The sequence below is a fragment of the Copadichromis virginalis genome, linkage group LG10 (assembly GCF_057382275.1).
Source record: "Copadichromis virginalis isolate Kocher_CV1m ecotype Utaka linkage group LG10, C_Virginalis_male_GT1.1, whole genome shotgun sequence".
Lineage (NCBI taxonomy): Eukaryota > Metazoa > Chordata > Actinopteri > Cichliformes > Cichlidae > Copadichromis > Copadichromis virginalis.
The window spans coordinates 35,007,496-35,023,669 of NC_140627.1; the positions used below are offsets into that span (position 1 = coordinate 35,007,496).

General features: G+C 45.7%; 1 protein-coding gene across 1 annotated transcript in view; it reads left to right on the top strand.

Moving 5' to 3' along the window:
• The first annotated feature begins 3,284 nt into the window (after positions 1 to 3,284).
• The window catches only part of LOC146700987 (dachshund homolog 2-like), a 32,583-nt gene continuing 19,693 nt past the window's right edge, over positions 3,285 to 16,174 (top strand). The window contains exon 1 of the mRNA XM_085471264.1: positions 3,285 to 3,786. Coding sequence (XP_085327390.1) covers positions 3,371 to 3,786 — 416 coding nt within the window. The 5' untranslated portion in view covers positions 3,285 to 3,370. The remainder of the gene's footprint in view (positions 3,787 to 16,174) is intronic.

Consider the following 16,174-nt stretch of genomic DNA (forward strand, 5'->3'; position numbering starts at 1 on the left):
AGTTTCAGTGACAACAGGAGGGAATCTGTGACATTTCCACAGGTCGGGTCCTGGGTTGTGCTTTATAAGAGTTGAGTGTTTTAAATAGTCATTTTCGTTCCTACAGCTGAGACGAATGCAGTCAGTTTGTTTAAAGGGCACAAACTGAATGAAACGGCTCTCCTGGAGCGTGAGAGGCCTTAGGAAATGTATTAGACTATAGAGAGTAATGAAGAGACTCAAACAATGTCACCCAAAGGACGTCTTCATTCAAGACACACCCGTGTGGGAGTGAAATTGCTCGGAGAAGGACGAGGTTCAGGCTTTTTCTACCCACCTCTCATCACATGCTGATGGAGGTGGGGACATAAATCATGACCCATCTTAGACCCACAGGGAGCTTCATCATCATACAGCGCTCAGTGATGAAGAAAGACTTCATTATGGTTCATTTATACGGCCCAACACAGGTGACCTCAGCTTTTATATGTTCCTCTATACTGCAGCTCTAACTGTACCTTAGATCCTGGGCTTGACAGATCATCAGGTTCAGACTATAACTATTCAGTTATACAACATTTCATGTCCGAACTGAGCCTAAAATGCAAGGAGACGAGAAATCCCAACACAGAGAGCACAGTCCTGTCGCTCAGCCACAGTCGCATAGATTGTTTCCTTATTTCAAACTCTCAACTCATCGATCTTTAGCATTCAGCCATCACTGCTGGGTACATAACCCAAATTCACTGATGACGGTTTCTACTTCACTAACTCTGAAGCTACAGCCTCAGCCAGAGGGGGGGCCTTTGAGGTAATTATACATGGACAGATGAGGGTTTACACAGAAAACAGATCAAATAAAACTGAGATGTTGGACTTGATGCTCAAATAACAGAAGTGGAACTAGAGATGAATTTGAATGACACTAAAGAAAAACAACAAAATCTATTAAAACGAAAAACATGATAAATTAAGTTCAGACAGCATCAGCCGAGCGTCGACAGACCTGCGGCGATCAGGGAGCGAGAGCAGGAAAACTTTGGTGCATCACAGTGAACGAGAGAGAAACAATAAATGAAATTAGAACCGCAGATGAAAACATCACAGATCCTCAGAGAACAAATGATCTCCTTATTCCTCACAACTAAGAGGAAGACCGAAGACCAGCTGGTGTCAGACCATAATAATGAGCTAGAGCTGGTGTTAGCTGGGAGGAAGCCGAAGCAACAGCCTCTAATCGCCAACAATGAACAGCTGCCCGACGCGCCGCACAACATAAAGACTCACAACCATACACAACGTAAGAATCGTTAGACTCTATCAACGTCACTTCACTTTGTCGAGAAGCTGGGACTGAATCAGACTCTCTGTCATCAATGACTTAACTTTCAAATGTAATGCACAAATTAAAAACAGGAAATATTTTACCTTTGTAAAGTATTTAAAGACACAGTGTTGCGCCCCCTGTAGGATAAGTTAGTGGAACGCTACACTTTAAAAGAGCTACCTCCGTCTATGCGTGATGATAATGGTACTGCCCAAACCTGGGAAACCACCTACGAAATGTGAATCCTACCAATCCCACTAATACAGATCCCAAGTTCACAGTACTGGCAAACCGACTTGAAGGGGAGCTTCATCTCTCTGCACAACGTAAACATGCAGACATGGCTCTGCTTCAGCTGGACGCAGAACAAGCCTTTGACAGCGTCGAGCAGAGCTAGCTTTATGAAGCACTTCCTCAGTTCAGCTTTGGCACTTATTTTACGACTTAGGTTAAACTAATGTAACATAAACTGAGAGCCTCAGTTATACCAACAACATCTATACCCTTCAATCTAAGCAGAAGTACATGTAAAGGTAAATGATGAAAGGTACATACGTGTGAGTGAGCTTTATTTTGTAAGGGGGTAAAAAATCCACAGAAACAAGGCAAGGAAAAAACCTAAACTGGACATAAACTAACAAAACAAACCTGAAACCAAAAACAGAGCTGCAGGGAGACACGGAGGAAGCTACGCAGACAAACCAGCAACTAACAGAGGCAAACACAAGGCTTAAATACACAGAGGGATAACGAGGAACGAAACACAGAAGAACACAGCTGGGAGTGACTGACAAGATGAGAAAGGGGAAGCAAAACTCAATGCATTTACATAGGACACAGACTTTCAAAGTAAAACAGGAAACATAACAGACTTGACTAGGAGGGAACAGCAACCATGGAACACAAACAGAAACCAAAAGATTAGAAAAGATAAACAATGACAAAGTCAAAGTTCAATAATGATACAAAGACTCAAAACACTGGGTCACTGACACAGGACCAAACGCTGTCCCAGCTCTCGCCTTTCTGGGACAATAAGACCTGTGAAAGATTTGGGTTTTAAAATACAGTCTGCCACAGGTTTGTGCAAAGTTGCAGAACTATTTGAAACAGAAATTACATTAAACAAATTGGATTCTAATATTCAGACACGTGTGCTAAACACAGGGCCAAATGTTCAGATAGCCAAAGGTTTTGGAAAGTTCTCGATGTACCTGCAGACATTACTAGTGTGCAGCTGATTCGACGTCCTACACTCCCCCCTGTGAGATGTGATGATTCATGTGCTGAGGTGTTTTTTTCTGTTCTCAAACTGATCTCCCTGTTGGAGCTCAGTCTTTGTTTTCCTCGTCTTTCCTCGTGTTGTGCATTTTCTATGGTTTCGGTTCCGGGTCGCTGCTCGTTGGGCGACCGGCCAGTGCTACCTAGCCTGACCGGTCTCCCCAATGTGATGTTTGTGTTTTGTATGTATGGTCGGCAGGGCATCTATCTTAATTGCTCCTTGGGGATAAATAGAGTTTTTTTGACTTGACTAAACCACAGATGTCCAACTCCAGGCCTCGAGGGCCGGCGTCCTGCAGGTTTTACATGTTTCCTTGATCCAACACAGCTGGTTTAAATGGCTAAACGACCTCCTCAACATGTCTTGAAGTTCTCCAGAGGCCTGGTAATAAACTAATTATGTCGAATTATGCGTGTGTGTGTGTGTGTGTGTGTGTGTGTGTGTCTACATACATGTATTATTTTTGTGAGCTTTGTTTAAAACATCAGTAAATGAATAAAAAAATAAAATAAATGTAAAAAGTCGAAAACAAAGTGAACGATAAACCTCAGACTCACCTGTCAATCATTCACCTGTCAGAATCACAGCCCCGAAGCCCCGCCCCTGGGAGCGCTGTCCTCAGCCAACGGTAGTCTTGTCCGTCTGTGGCGCCCGCGTGTGATTGGCTGGATCCTGATTGGCTGTTGGCGGCAGAGAGGAGGGGTGAGAGCGGAGTGGAGTCAGCGTGAGCGGCTGCTCGTGGACAGACGCGCGCGGGCGGCGGATTAAACAAGGGTTCGGACATGGCGGGCTCCTCCATCCGGACCTCCAGCCCTCACACCGACCCTCTGCTCCACTCCGACCCGCCTCACAGTGCTTCTGTCCCGGCCGGCCCCTCGCGGCTGCCCGGCGGCAGTGTCGCGCACGCGGACTGCCGGATGGTGGACGTGCACGGCGTGCAGGTGGCGTCGTTCACGGTGGACGGTGCGGAGCTGCTGTGCCTGCCGCAGGTGTTCCAGCTGTTCCTGAAGCACCTGGTGGGGGGGCTGCACACCGTGTACACCAAGCTGAAGCGCCTGCGCATCAGCCCCGTGGTCTGCACCGTGGAGCAGGTGCGCGTGCTGCGCGGGCTCGGAGCCATCCAGCCCGGAGTGAACCGCTGCAAGCTCATCAGCAGACCCGACTTCGAGACGCTGTACCAGGACTGCACCTGCGCCAGGTGAGCCGGGCCGGAGGGAGGAGGGGATCAGCTGGAGTCTAGTTTACTTCATTGATTTGATTTGAGTTGTTTATTTGAGGTTTTCTGACACCGGAAACGATCAGCGTGTTTGATCAATAACTTTAAATAAAGTGAAAGCGTTTGAGCAGCTGAGCGCGTGATGAAATCAGCTGTTATTGATTGTTGATATTTTCTGTTGTTTGTATTCTGTATACCACCTTTTTAAACGGTAACTGTAACGGAATACAGTTACTCCTATGTTCTATTTTAAATACGCTGGTAAATGTACTCTGTTACACCCAGCACTGTTTGGCTGATCGATTAGCTTCAGCCAAACACGCCACTCTCAGAGCCAATCACAGTGATCGGGTCAATAATGATGATGACGATGATGTCATCAGCATGTGTGTGACATATGGACGAACATGCTACCAAAACACACACACACACACACACACACACACACACACACACACACACACACACACCTTGGTCTTTCTGCTTGCATGAGGACCGTCATTACCATTAGGGCCCGGTGGGGTCTTGTCACGCTGAGCCTTAAGGGGAAGGTGGCTGTCATCTATATCCTGTTATGATATTATCGGTCTGTGGTTTATATGATGATTCCTGCAGGTCCAAAGACATCACTGTGCCCTGTACTTTTGAATCTTTAACACCCTCCACTCAGTGAATCTTTGGTCGCTGCTGTTCGTCCTGCGGTAGAACAAAGACACAAATTGATATGTTAGGGGAGTGTGTTTGTTTTTGTTTGGCAGGCTCGAAAACATTTGTAAATTAAAATTAGGATTGCCGCTTATGAAGAGATCCACCAGCATGAGGGGACAGAGGCCCCCATTAAACAGAAATTAACTCAGTCCCCACAAGAACACAAAGACAAGTTCACAGAAACACAAATCTTCTGAGTGCCAGTGTCTGCGTCGCATCCAGGTGTGTGTGTGTGTGTGTGTGTGTGTGTGTGTGTGTGTGTGTGTGAGTGTGTGTGTGTGTGTGTGTGTGTGTGTGTGAGTGTGTGTGTGCGTGTGTGTGTGTGTGTTTGCGTGTGTGTGTGTGTGTGTGCGTGTGTGTGTGTGTGTGCGTGTGTGTGTGTGTGTGTGTGTGTGTGTGTGTGCGTGTGTGTGCGTGTGTGTGTGTGTGTGTGTGTGAGTGTGTGTGTGTGTTTGCGTGTGTGTGTGTGTGTGTGCGTGTGTGTGTGTGTTTGCGTGTGTGTGTGTGCGTGTGTGTGTGTGTGTGTGTGCGTGTGTGTGTGTGTTTGCGTGTGTGTGTGTGTGTGCGTGTGTGTGTGTGTTTGCGTGTGTGTGTGTGTGTGTGCGTGTGTGTGTGTGTGTGCGTGTGTGTGTGTGTGTGTGTGTGTGTGTGTGTGTGTGTGTGTTTAATCACGTGAAGGTAGGTTTCTGACCGTGGATCAAAATGTTTTTTTAATTATTGGATTATGTAAATACCCCTCAACTAATTAAATTAACAAAGAGAAGCTCTGTGTGCATGTGAGTGTCCGCGCGCGCCACGTGCACGCGTGTCTGTGCGTGTGCGTGTGCGCGCAGCGTGCGCGTGCGTATGTGTGTCTGTGTGTGTGTCCGTGCTTGCATGTGTGTGTGCGTGCGCGTGCGTGTGCACGCGCGCGCCCTACATGTTGTATGGTGTTCATTGATGAGGATATTCATAGAAATACAGACTTTATCATTTGAGCAGCCGTTTCCTGACTGCAGTCATCACAGCTGGAACATCAGCCTGTAGCAGGACAGTGTTAATGTTTTTAGTCCTTTATTTATCCAGGTAAAAATCTCATTTTCAAGAGAGACCTGGCATCATGGCAACAAAAGTCAAAAATACATGTACCACATCAATACATAACATCTAAAAAAAATACAATATCCCGCACAAACATGTGAAAAATATACAGTAACAGATCAACTGAGTGCGACATTAAAAACAGTCACACTGAGTAAAACAGTGACATCACACATGCTCCATCAGTATGTATCATCATGTTGGACCTGCTTCACTCATGAATGTAAGAGTTAAAACAGGAAACAAAGCGTTTTTGCACTTTACTGCTCGTGTTTGAAGCTTTAGCTGACATGCACTCAGTGGGCACTCGCAGGTCAAGTTTTTTTTTTTCAAAATTATTACTCCTGTTAAAGTAGGTCAGCTGTTCAAGAGTCTGATAGTAGTGAGGAAGAAGGAGCTGTTGAGTCTGGATGCTCTGGATTTCTCACTTCTTCTTTTTTTTTCCTGTCCCGTTTGGATCTTTAACCATCAGAATTGTTGTCTTGAGGCCAAGAAAGATGCCCAACGGATTTACTTTAGCAAGTGGATCATCATGGCCTTGCCATATTGGTCCATTTGATTGACCTTTATTATAATTATGTATTTATTTTATTTTCAGTTATTACAGACGAGACAGACATGACTGGGGGATAGGACAGGGAGGGAGAAAGAAAGAAAGAAAGAAAGAAAGAAGGAAAGAAGGAAAGAAAGAAAGAAAGAAAGAAAGAAAGACACCTGGATAACCTGTCGAGAGAAGAAAAAAAACAGAAGAGAGAACAAACAACAAAAAAGAGCAACATAACAAACACAACACCATCACAATACACTAGCTAACAGTAGATACTAAATATTAAATGTTATTGTGCAGCACGCAAGATCAACAGCGCACAATGTGCTTTGAGGTAGCAGCCAAGAAAGGTGTACATATAAATGGCCCACCCTGTAGTTTGTGTCTGTGAACACCCGTGTGTACACCTGTCTGCACACCTGTGTGGATCAGCACGCTTGTATTCAAAAGGTTTCTCCATGTAACGATCTGCTTGGGAGTTTGGGGAGCCATAGCCCCGCCCCCCCAGGGTATGAAGTAGGTATGGAGGTGATCCAGGCCCCAGAGTACGAGAGCCCAAGGAGGACCATCGAAGGGGCAACCGTGCCACCCTCCTGGGAAGACCTGAGGAGAGCCCCAGACGAGAGGCCACCCAGCAGCCACGGAGCAGAGGCCAGAGGGGGTTGCAGTGACATGCCCACGGGCTCTGCCGGCAGCCATCTGTGCCAGAGAGGACCGAGCCCCAGGTCCAGAGGCCTGAGGGCACCCCACCCCCCGGAAAGAACCCAGCCGGGCCACAGGCGCCAGGCCCCGCCAAGCAGCCACCAGGAGTGAACCAGTACATACATGAGCACCCAGCCCTGGACACCAAGAACCACCAACGCACCGACGTATGAGGGCACCAGCCACCGTCAGGGAGTGTGGTGAGGGGAGACAGGCCTCCATACCTCGGAGAGCCTGAGATGTTCACAGAGAGGTGGCGTCTAAGACCCGACCTGACGTCTAGACACAGGCGAACAGGCGCACGCATTCCCCATACACATATAAACAAATACTCAGCACTTGCCCGACATGAAGACAGACACAAATAGACACTGTACACACAATCATACTCCCCAAACATACTCTTTATCCCAGGTCCAGGTACCGCCCCCTTATCGGGCAGTAGCAGGGAGGCCCCGCATCCCAGACCCCAATCTGACGGCCGACACTCCTCACAGGGGTGAGTGGATTTCACACTTCTGAACCTTCACCCCGAGGGCAGATGGTAGATACTCTGCAGAGAGGGCAGCGGGGTCCTGGTGATCTTCTCCACAGTTGTTATCACTCTCTGCAGGCGTTTGCGGTCCGTAGCAGTAGTGCTGCCGTACCATGCAGCTGGTCAGTGTGCTCTCCACAGTGCAGCTGTACAACCTGCTGAGGATCTTGGCCGACATACCAAATTTCCTCAGCCTCCTCAGGAAATACAGCCGCTGCTGAGCCTTCTTGACCAGCTGTGTGGTGTTCAGTGTCCAGGTGAGATCCTCAGAGATGTAGACGCCCAGGTACCTAAAGCTGCTCACCCTCTCCACTTCAAGGCCCCGGATAAACAGCGGCTGGTGAGGCCTCCTCTTCTTCCTCGTGTCCACTATCATCTCCTTTATCTTATCAGTGTTGAGGGTGAGGTTGTTGTCCTCACACCATGATACCAGACCGGCCACCTCTCTCCTATAAGCCGCTTTGTCCCCTCCAGTGATGCGACCGATCGCTGGAGTGTCATCCGCGAACTTCAGTATGGTGTTGTCTTTGTTGGAGGCGACACAGTCGAGGGTGTACAGGGTGTAGCGGATGGGACTGAGGACGCATCCCTGTGGGACGCCAGTGTTTGTAATAATGCTGGCTGAAGTCCTGTTGTCAATCCTGACAGACTGGAGCCTGCCAGTCAAAAAGTCCTGTAGCCAGTCACAGAGGGTGGGGTGCAGGCCGAGTGTAGACAGCTTGTGAGAAACATGTAACAAACATGCATCTGTGGGTTGAGCATCAGAGTCGGGGCACATTGAGAAGACTCTTGCCTGGTGTTGTTTACTGGATGACTGAAGAAGCAACAGTTTGACTTAATGAGCAGGAACCTCAGCAGCATGTGGAAGAACCACAGATGTCCTCTGTTGCACTACCCAAAGTCCTCTCCTTCGGGTGGCGCTGTCACTTGGTGTTCACGCTCTCTGCGGTAGAGCATCACTTCCTGTTCCTGTTCCACCACACGGTGGTGTTTTTGAGTAGCTTATCTGCTTAGCAATTTAATTAAAAACTTTTAGATAACTTCTGTTTTCATAGTATAATCTTCACGTGCTTCATCCGAAGCACACTCTCTGCCAAGCTCTTTAAGTTTGTGCAGCTTCCCCGCTTGAAAGGGATTGATGCATCTACCACAGGTGTTTCACTGGATTTCACTCAATGACCAGGTGGATCTTTTGTTTTTCTTTTAATCTTCTTTTCGGCCGTAGTCAGCCATAGGTGAAAAATCTTTTAAATACAAACCAAAAAACCAAAATACAAACGTTTGTTATCACACCTCTGTGAATATTAACCAAACCAAACCTTTTTTAACACATCAATAGCAGTGCATAAGCTTTGCAGCACAATATTTACTTGAGTATTTTTAAATGCTCAAATTATGTAATTCACTCTAACGATTGTACATACTGCTTTCTATAAAAGTGCAAAATCAAATGACCAATCTGCATTAGAACTTAAACAGTAAACAATAGTATTCATGACCAGCTTCTCTTGCACTTAACCATATGCAAGCATTAACAGTCTTCCATATGCAGACCGACGATAAACAATGGTGCCGCTCGTAAACAGGCGACCAACCCACGGCACAATGCTAATGCTATGTAAGCTAGTGGCAGCCGCGATTCTTTAGCAACCCGCTTCAATCAGTTTTTGAACTTAGCCAGGAACCATTTCCTTACCGGCTGCCTCCCTGGATTTATAGATACATCAGCTCCACACAATATCCCTGCCGGTGACAACTTATTAGTCTCAATATGCGTACTCGTGTGTACTTGCGTTCTCGTGTACTCATGATACGTCATCAGTTGGAGACCAAGTACTGTTCCACTTCGAAGTACGCATCAAGCCGAGAACGCGAAAAAATCCCGGATGTGTTCTCGCTCCGCCTGTTTTATCGAGCATGCATCGGTGGTGACTTGTGTGGACTGGTACAGCTAAATATCCCAGAATGCATTCCGTCCAAAACTCAAACGCGGCAATGGTGGAGGAGCGCGGCTAAAAACCTTTAAATATTTCTGGGTCACAAAATAAACTTTTAAGATATTTTCAGGCAAGAATGTAGCTGTGTAAGCTTCAAATATCTGCTCGGTTTATCAAGATATCACATATTTCTAAACGTGTAGACGTCTGTTAACCACCAGCCTGATAGCAAAGCGGGAGGTCAAGGATTACTAGAGCCCGGCGAGAGCAGCGGACTCCCGCACATCGTTTTCAACGATGTGCTCCCCGGGCGCCCAATGGCTGCCCACTGCTTCACTGAGTGAATGGGTTAAATGCAGAGAGGAATTTCCCCACGGGTATCAATAAAGTACACGTTCTTAGTAGGGGTGCAACGATATTCGTATCGATATTGAACCGTTCGATACAGTGCTTTCGGTTCGGTACGCATATGTATCGAACAATACAACATTTGTAATTTATTTTATCAACTTTCCTTCTGACGATGCTGTCGGTGTTGAGCGTTCAGTGAATCTGCGTTCGACTACTCCGCCTAGGCTGCACTGTTGAGCGCAGATCCACTGAGCGCTCAACACAGACAGCATCGTCAGAAGGAAGAGCGCAGGGCAAGCTAGCGAGACAGAAGTTAAGCTCTCTGTCACGGCCGAGGCCGCTTCAAAAGGTGACAGGACTCAAATGCAGGACGCTGAACAGCACGTAAGTAGTTTTAGAGACGATGTTTAATTACTCAGTAAGTGTTCATAAACTGGAAAGTGAGGTTAACAAGTGCAAAGTGCCACAACTGAATCACAGGGGTCTTAAGCAGCCTGGGCTAAGTAAGCAATCTGGTCTTGGTCAGTGGAAACAGCAGTTCCGGGGATTGGGCTGGAGGGAGAGTCACACTGGGTCCAGGGAAAGGGTCAGGGTCACTGTAAATAGAGTACAGACGTTCAGGTATGGGTCAGGAGTAATATGGATAAGCTGTTCGTTCAGAATCCTCCTTCGTACTGCGTACTTGCCGCGGGTGGTCGGTGGTGACGTGGAGGGGTGAGTGGTCCGGGTGTGTGGTCTGAAACTCCTGGCGTGGAGGCAGAGAGGCAGGCAGGTGGTTCGGGTGAACAGCCTGTGGGACTGTCAGGTGGTCCAGTATCCGGGTTGGAGCTCTTCGGCAGAGATTAGTGTTTGGCAGCTTGGTGTGGCTATGAGAGAAACGCACAATGAGACAAACACACAATGAGACAAGGTAATTCACAAAGCAAGTGCGAAATCACGGTGGTGGCCTGCACTGACTAGGGTTAGCTGAGAATCTGGCGAAGAGAGGTTGAGTGCGCTGGCCTTATGAGTCCCCGGCTAAATTACCCACAGGTGTGAGCAATCAGCAGAACACTGAGGCCCCTCCCAGGGGTGGAGATGCCGGCTCGGAGGGAGACACACTGGCACACACCCGGACCATGACACTCTCCTTGCAACATGGCAAATTGAACCTCCCCCACCCTCATTCAGATCTGGCGTTTGGAATTATTTTGGTTTTCATGTGACGTATGACCATGAGGGTAAGCCCGTCATGGACTAAAGTAAAACAGTATGTTGGATGTGCCACGCAATGCTCAATTACATGGGTGGGAACTAGTGTGTTAGCGCAGTTAGCTCATTAACGTGTTGGCCGTCTAGCCCCATGCACGGGGCGATCCGCGGTAGCTCGTTAACGGAGATTTGCCGTGTTGTGGCGTTAAGGTCATTTCAATGAGATTAACCTGAAAGCACTAGTGGGAACACAACGAATATGACTGCACATTTACGCCGACATCATCCTAGTGCAACGACAAGTGGAAGCAGACAAAAACAACAAGCAGCATGCTACAAACTTTACCCGAGTCATTTAGACAGCCGTTAGCACAGGATTCTCCTTATGGGGACCTGATATGTTTAATATGCTGCTGAGAATATAGCCCAGAAGAAGCGGATAGTATAGTTTTTATTTTGGAAAGAGACATTTCTCTGTAATAAACTCTCTTTTCCAAAGATGAGTGATTCCTCAATCAGATACAGGGCTCGCAATATCGCTAGCCCGACGTCCCGGAGCTAGCGATTTTTCCAGTCGGGCTACCAAAGTCTATCTCTGCCCTGCCTGTCGGGCTATTGTAGGAAGGAAAAATATATGTCAATGCTTTTGCATTCTTTCAGAAATGTAGCTGGGTAATTATGTCATTGGGTGAGCCACTGTCAATATGTGACATATTGAAATCGTGTTTGAATTTGCGCTTGTTTTTTTGCTTTCACTTTGCAATCGCGCGAACTGTGTATAGAGAGCGACAGCACTGATCTGTGAGTGATGATAATTTGTGCACCAATTCCTCTGACATCGTCTTATTAATCGTTAGCTTACTATGCAAACATGACAAGTGAAATCTCCCGCAGCTTAAACATGTGAGAGGTTGATCGCGCAGAGAATCGCTGAGCTTATGTGAGTGCGGCAGGATATATATTTGACTACGATGACCTGGATGACTGAGAACCTTCACAGACAGATATATATTTTAGTTCTGCTGAGCCAAATAAGACAGGTCAGGGTGAAGAAGTGACAGCCAAAGAAAAGCTTACCACAAAACGGAGAAGTTATGACAAATCAGACTATAAGGCAAAAAGAAAGTGCAGCTTTATGGTTTCATGGACAAAAGAATTTCTGTGGCTGCAATATGACGAGCTAAATAACCAGGGCTGCACATAAGTGGTCCGCAGGTGCGCATTCGCTGTCAAAATAAAAAACATGCACAAGGGTTAGGGTTAAATTTAAAAACTGTACTTTTGAGTTAAAATATATATTTATAATTTTAATAAATGACAAATTAAAAAGGCATGAACATTTTTTTTTGTATCGAAAAAATATCGAACCGTGACACCAAAGTATCGAACCGAACCGAACCATGAATTTTGTGTATTGTTGCACCCCTAGTTCTTAGATAACATCGAAATGTTAATGTTTGGTTTATTTCAGTGTTTTATTTGTTCCTGAGTAAATTGGTTTGGCTGAGATATTTTTCAATTCAGGAGGAAACATTTTCAAACTAAACCTATCAGCATGTTAATACGTGGAGATTCTGAAGGCTGCTTCAAAATGATCAGATTATATTTCAAATATTTGTTCAGTTCTCTTCCAAACCCCAGCAGCTGTCTATTGTAATTTTTGAGTGTCCACTAAAATAAAAATAAAAGCATTCTAAAATCTCACCTGTTTCGCTGTGATTAAAGTTAAGCTTCATAACATATTACTCACAGTTAAATTAAGAGGGGACGGCAGTAAAAACTCCGGACCTGTGACATCATCAAATACGCTGGTGTTCCAATTGTACAAATCGCGAGTCCGTGCTCGCGTTCTCGGCAAGTCCGGACTCGCCGAGAACGCGAGTATGGAGTTGCGTACATAGGATTGAGAAAGGGCCATTGAAAGAATTATACTGGGTTAGTGGCAATTTCCTGTTGTTCCCTAGTTCGCCTTCTTTTTCTTCCCGGACAGAAAAACAGACACAACATTAGTTCCACCCAGCTTGCCCTCCAGCCTGTCACTTTTACTTCTTTGTCTCAGGACTCTCCACCTCCTAAACTCGGTTTGACTTGACACTCTCCGTGTACTCACTACCTAATTTATAGCCAAAGTATTCACTCACTGTGTCTTTACTGTTTCTCTATCTTAGCTTTGCCGACTCGCTAGCAGCATGGCCTCTTCACCTCTCCCTCCTGCACTTTCCTGCTCATTGTGTCAGATGTTTAGTTACTCCTCAGCCTCCTTTAGCAGTAATGATACTTGTAACAAATGTTGCAAATGGAGGCCAGGAGGGCAGCTGGGGAAAGAGGGCGGCTGGGTGACGGTGAGGAGGAAGCATAGTCTTAAACAGAAGCCCCAGGTGCACCACCAACCTGTTCATGTGTCTAACCGGTTTTCCCCACTCGGCGACACACCCGCCGGGGGTCAAACTCTGGTAATTGCCGATTCTGTTCTCAGACATGTGTCCTGCTGCAACAACAGCACTACCACAGTTTCCCCAGAAACTGCACTGTCTACTGATCATCATCATCAGTATTATAATTATCATTATTATTGTTATTCAGGTAATGCTCACCTTCTGGGACATGTGTGTGTCAAACATGGAGACAGGAAGGGTTTGTTTCATTGGCATTAGAAGGATCTGTTTCACACCTGTGCAGGTTGGATCTTTGTGCTCTGTGTTAGCATCCTCCTGATGCATCACTCAAGAACTTAAGACAGGACGGCCTGAATTGATGGTGCCTGTTCCAGATGTTAGTAGTTAGGGCTGGGCGATATGGCCTAAAATCCATATCGCAATATAATTTGAAGCATGTGCGGTAACGATATATATCACGATATGTTCTTTTCTTCTGTATAACGTATTTTCCACACTTAAAATCCTTTAATTTTCTCAAAAATTGAGAGTGTGCCTCATGTATGAATTCTGGTTGTGCTTACTGACCTCGAACCGATTTTGACTGCAGAAATCTGTTAAAAATGTTTTAGTACAACTTTGGTAAGCCGCGCTGCTTGATGGATTGTCAGAGCATTACGGCGGCTGTGGTGAGGAGCTTCACGGAGTAATCTGGGTCCAAAACGCCGTCCACTTCAGGTCCCAAAGTCAAACGAACACTGAGAGTTAAAAACGGTCTGAATTCTTTCATCTTTAATTAAATCATCAGCGTTGCTGCTTTACCAGGTGTAACAATTAAGTTTAACATCCAGGTATCCATGAAAACAGAATTTATTACATTTAACGGAATTAGAAGTTAGCAGGAAGTTAGCTCGCTAGCTTCCACCTAAACATTTCATACCGTGCTCTGACTGAGAGATTTTTGAAACTAATTAATATGTACAGCTCTGCTATCACTTCCAACATAAATGAATAATAATAATAATAATGGATTGCATTTATATAGCGCTTTTCGGGGCCCTCAAAGCACTTTACAATTCCACTATTCATTCTCTCTCACATTCACACACTGGTGGAGGCAGCTACAGTTGTAGCCACAGCTGCCCTGGGGCAGACTGACAGAAGCCAGGCTGCCATATCGCGCCATCGGCCCCTCTGGCCAACACCAGTAGGCAGCAGGTGAAGTGTCTTGCCCAAGGACTCAACGACCGAGACTGTCTGAGCCGGGGCTCGAACCGGCAGCCTTCCGGTTACACGACGAACTGCCAACTCTTTGAGCCACGATCGCCCTAAATGAAGACAGAAAACTAAACAGCAGTGGTGTTTGCAGGGTTGCTGAAGTTGGACTACCTGGTATATAATGTTGTGCTACGTGATTGCTAGCGACACAGCTATGTTAGCATAACATTAGCACAGTGAAGCTGGAGGATGAACACCAACTTTTTTCCACTCGATAAAAGTTAACGTGACGGATTCTGGTGGTCAGGGACAAATGCAGTCACATAGCAGGACGCTGTACACGGGCCAAACTTCAGTCAGGAGAACAACTGAGATCATTCATCCACAATACGAGGTTAGTCATTAATATACTGCAACAACATGGGAATAGAGCCGCTGCAGAGAATTCAACATTAATGAATCAATGTTACAGAAGTGGAGGAAGCGCAGTTTTTGGCTTTCCCCATATTTCAACAGTGCTTCATCTCTTTGCTGTGACTGTCGCCATAATTTGCAGATGATAATGGTTGTAGCCGCTGCGATGCTTTTGACCAAAACAGGCGCAGCTTGATGACATCATCAACATGCGCTATCGCGATAGAGCGATATAGTCAAAGTCTCTATCGTTGGCCAAATTTATATCGTTTCTATCGTATATCGTTTATAGCGCCCACCCCTATTAGGAGTGTTGATTCAAAGGTCAACAGAAACTGTGTGTAACTGACAACTCCAACACACAATGTGTACAAGAAACAAGACAAAAATATAAAAGATGTAAAATTTCAAGCTGCCTGGAACTCACAAACTGAACAATTAGAGAGAAAAAATACTGAAAAGACACAAACTACAAGAAAAATAAATAAAAACAAGGACCAATGTCACAGTTTGTAAGCTCTACGATGCATTATCGGGACACAAACCTGAACCCTCAAACACACACACACACACACACACACTTTGTTCTTCGCAGTTTTTTGGTTTGCTGTTTTCAGAAGTAACTGCACTGGCCTCACTGGGTTAAACTGGGTTCACTGTGTGTGCACATAAAGGATCTCTTGTCCCAGTTTAATTAAGTGTAGAAAGCCCAAACACACACACACAATTTAATTTACTGTGTGTGGGCGGGTCCTATCAGAGCTGTCAATCAAACCCTGACCTGTGGGTAACCCCACCCCACCCCCGGACTGTCTGTGTGTGCGTGTGTGTGTGTGTGTGTGTGTGTGTGTGTGTGTGTGTCCTGATAATGCATCGTACAGCTTAGGTCCCCTCAAGGTTAGTGAGACAAACGTGTGTGTTCACAACAAGCTGAGGTGGGCACACTGGGACCTTAAAATGTATGTAAAGTAATCTGATTACTCTGTGTAACCCACTCAGTTCTGCTTGTATGGTAGCATTATTATCACCGAGATCCTTTAAATGATTTTTCCTTTATTATTTGGAAACTAAAGGATATTTTCTGTAATCATTGACATCATTTTCTTGTTTTTTATCAGCCCATTGTTTTAAGTTTGGCTCCGTATTATTATCTTTATTGCTTTTTATTCCTACTCTTGTATTTGTATTGACTGTGTTGTCATTATTATTCTCTTCTAATATTTCAGTGGGGGAATATTGTTTTCTGTCACCTTTGATTTAATCTTTTATCTTCGCTCTTTTATTTTCCATATTCATTCTCACTACACTGATT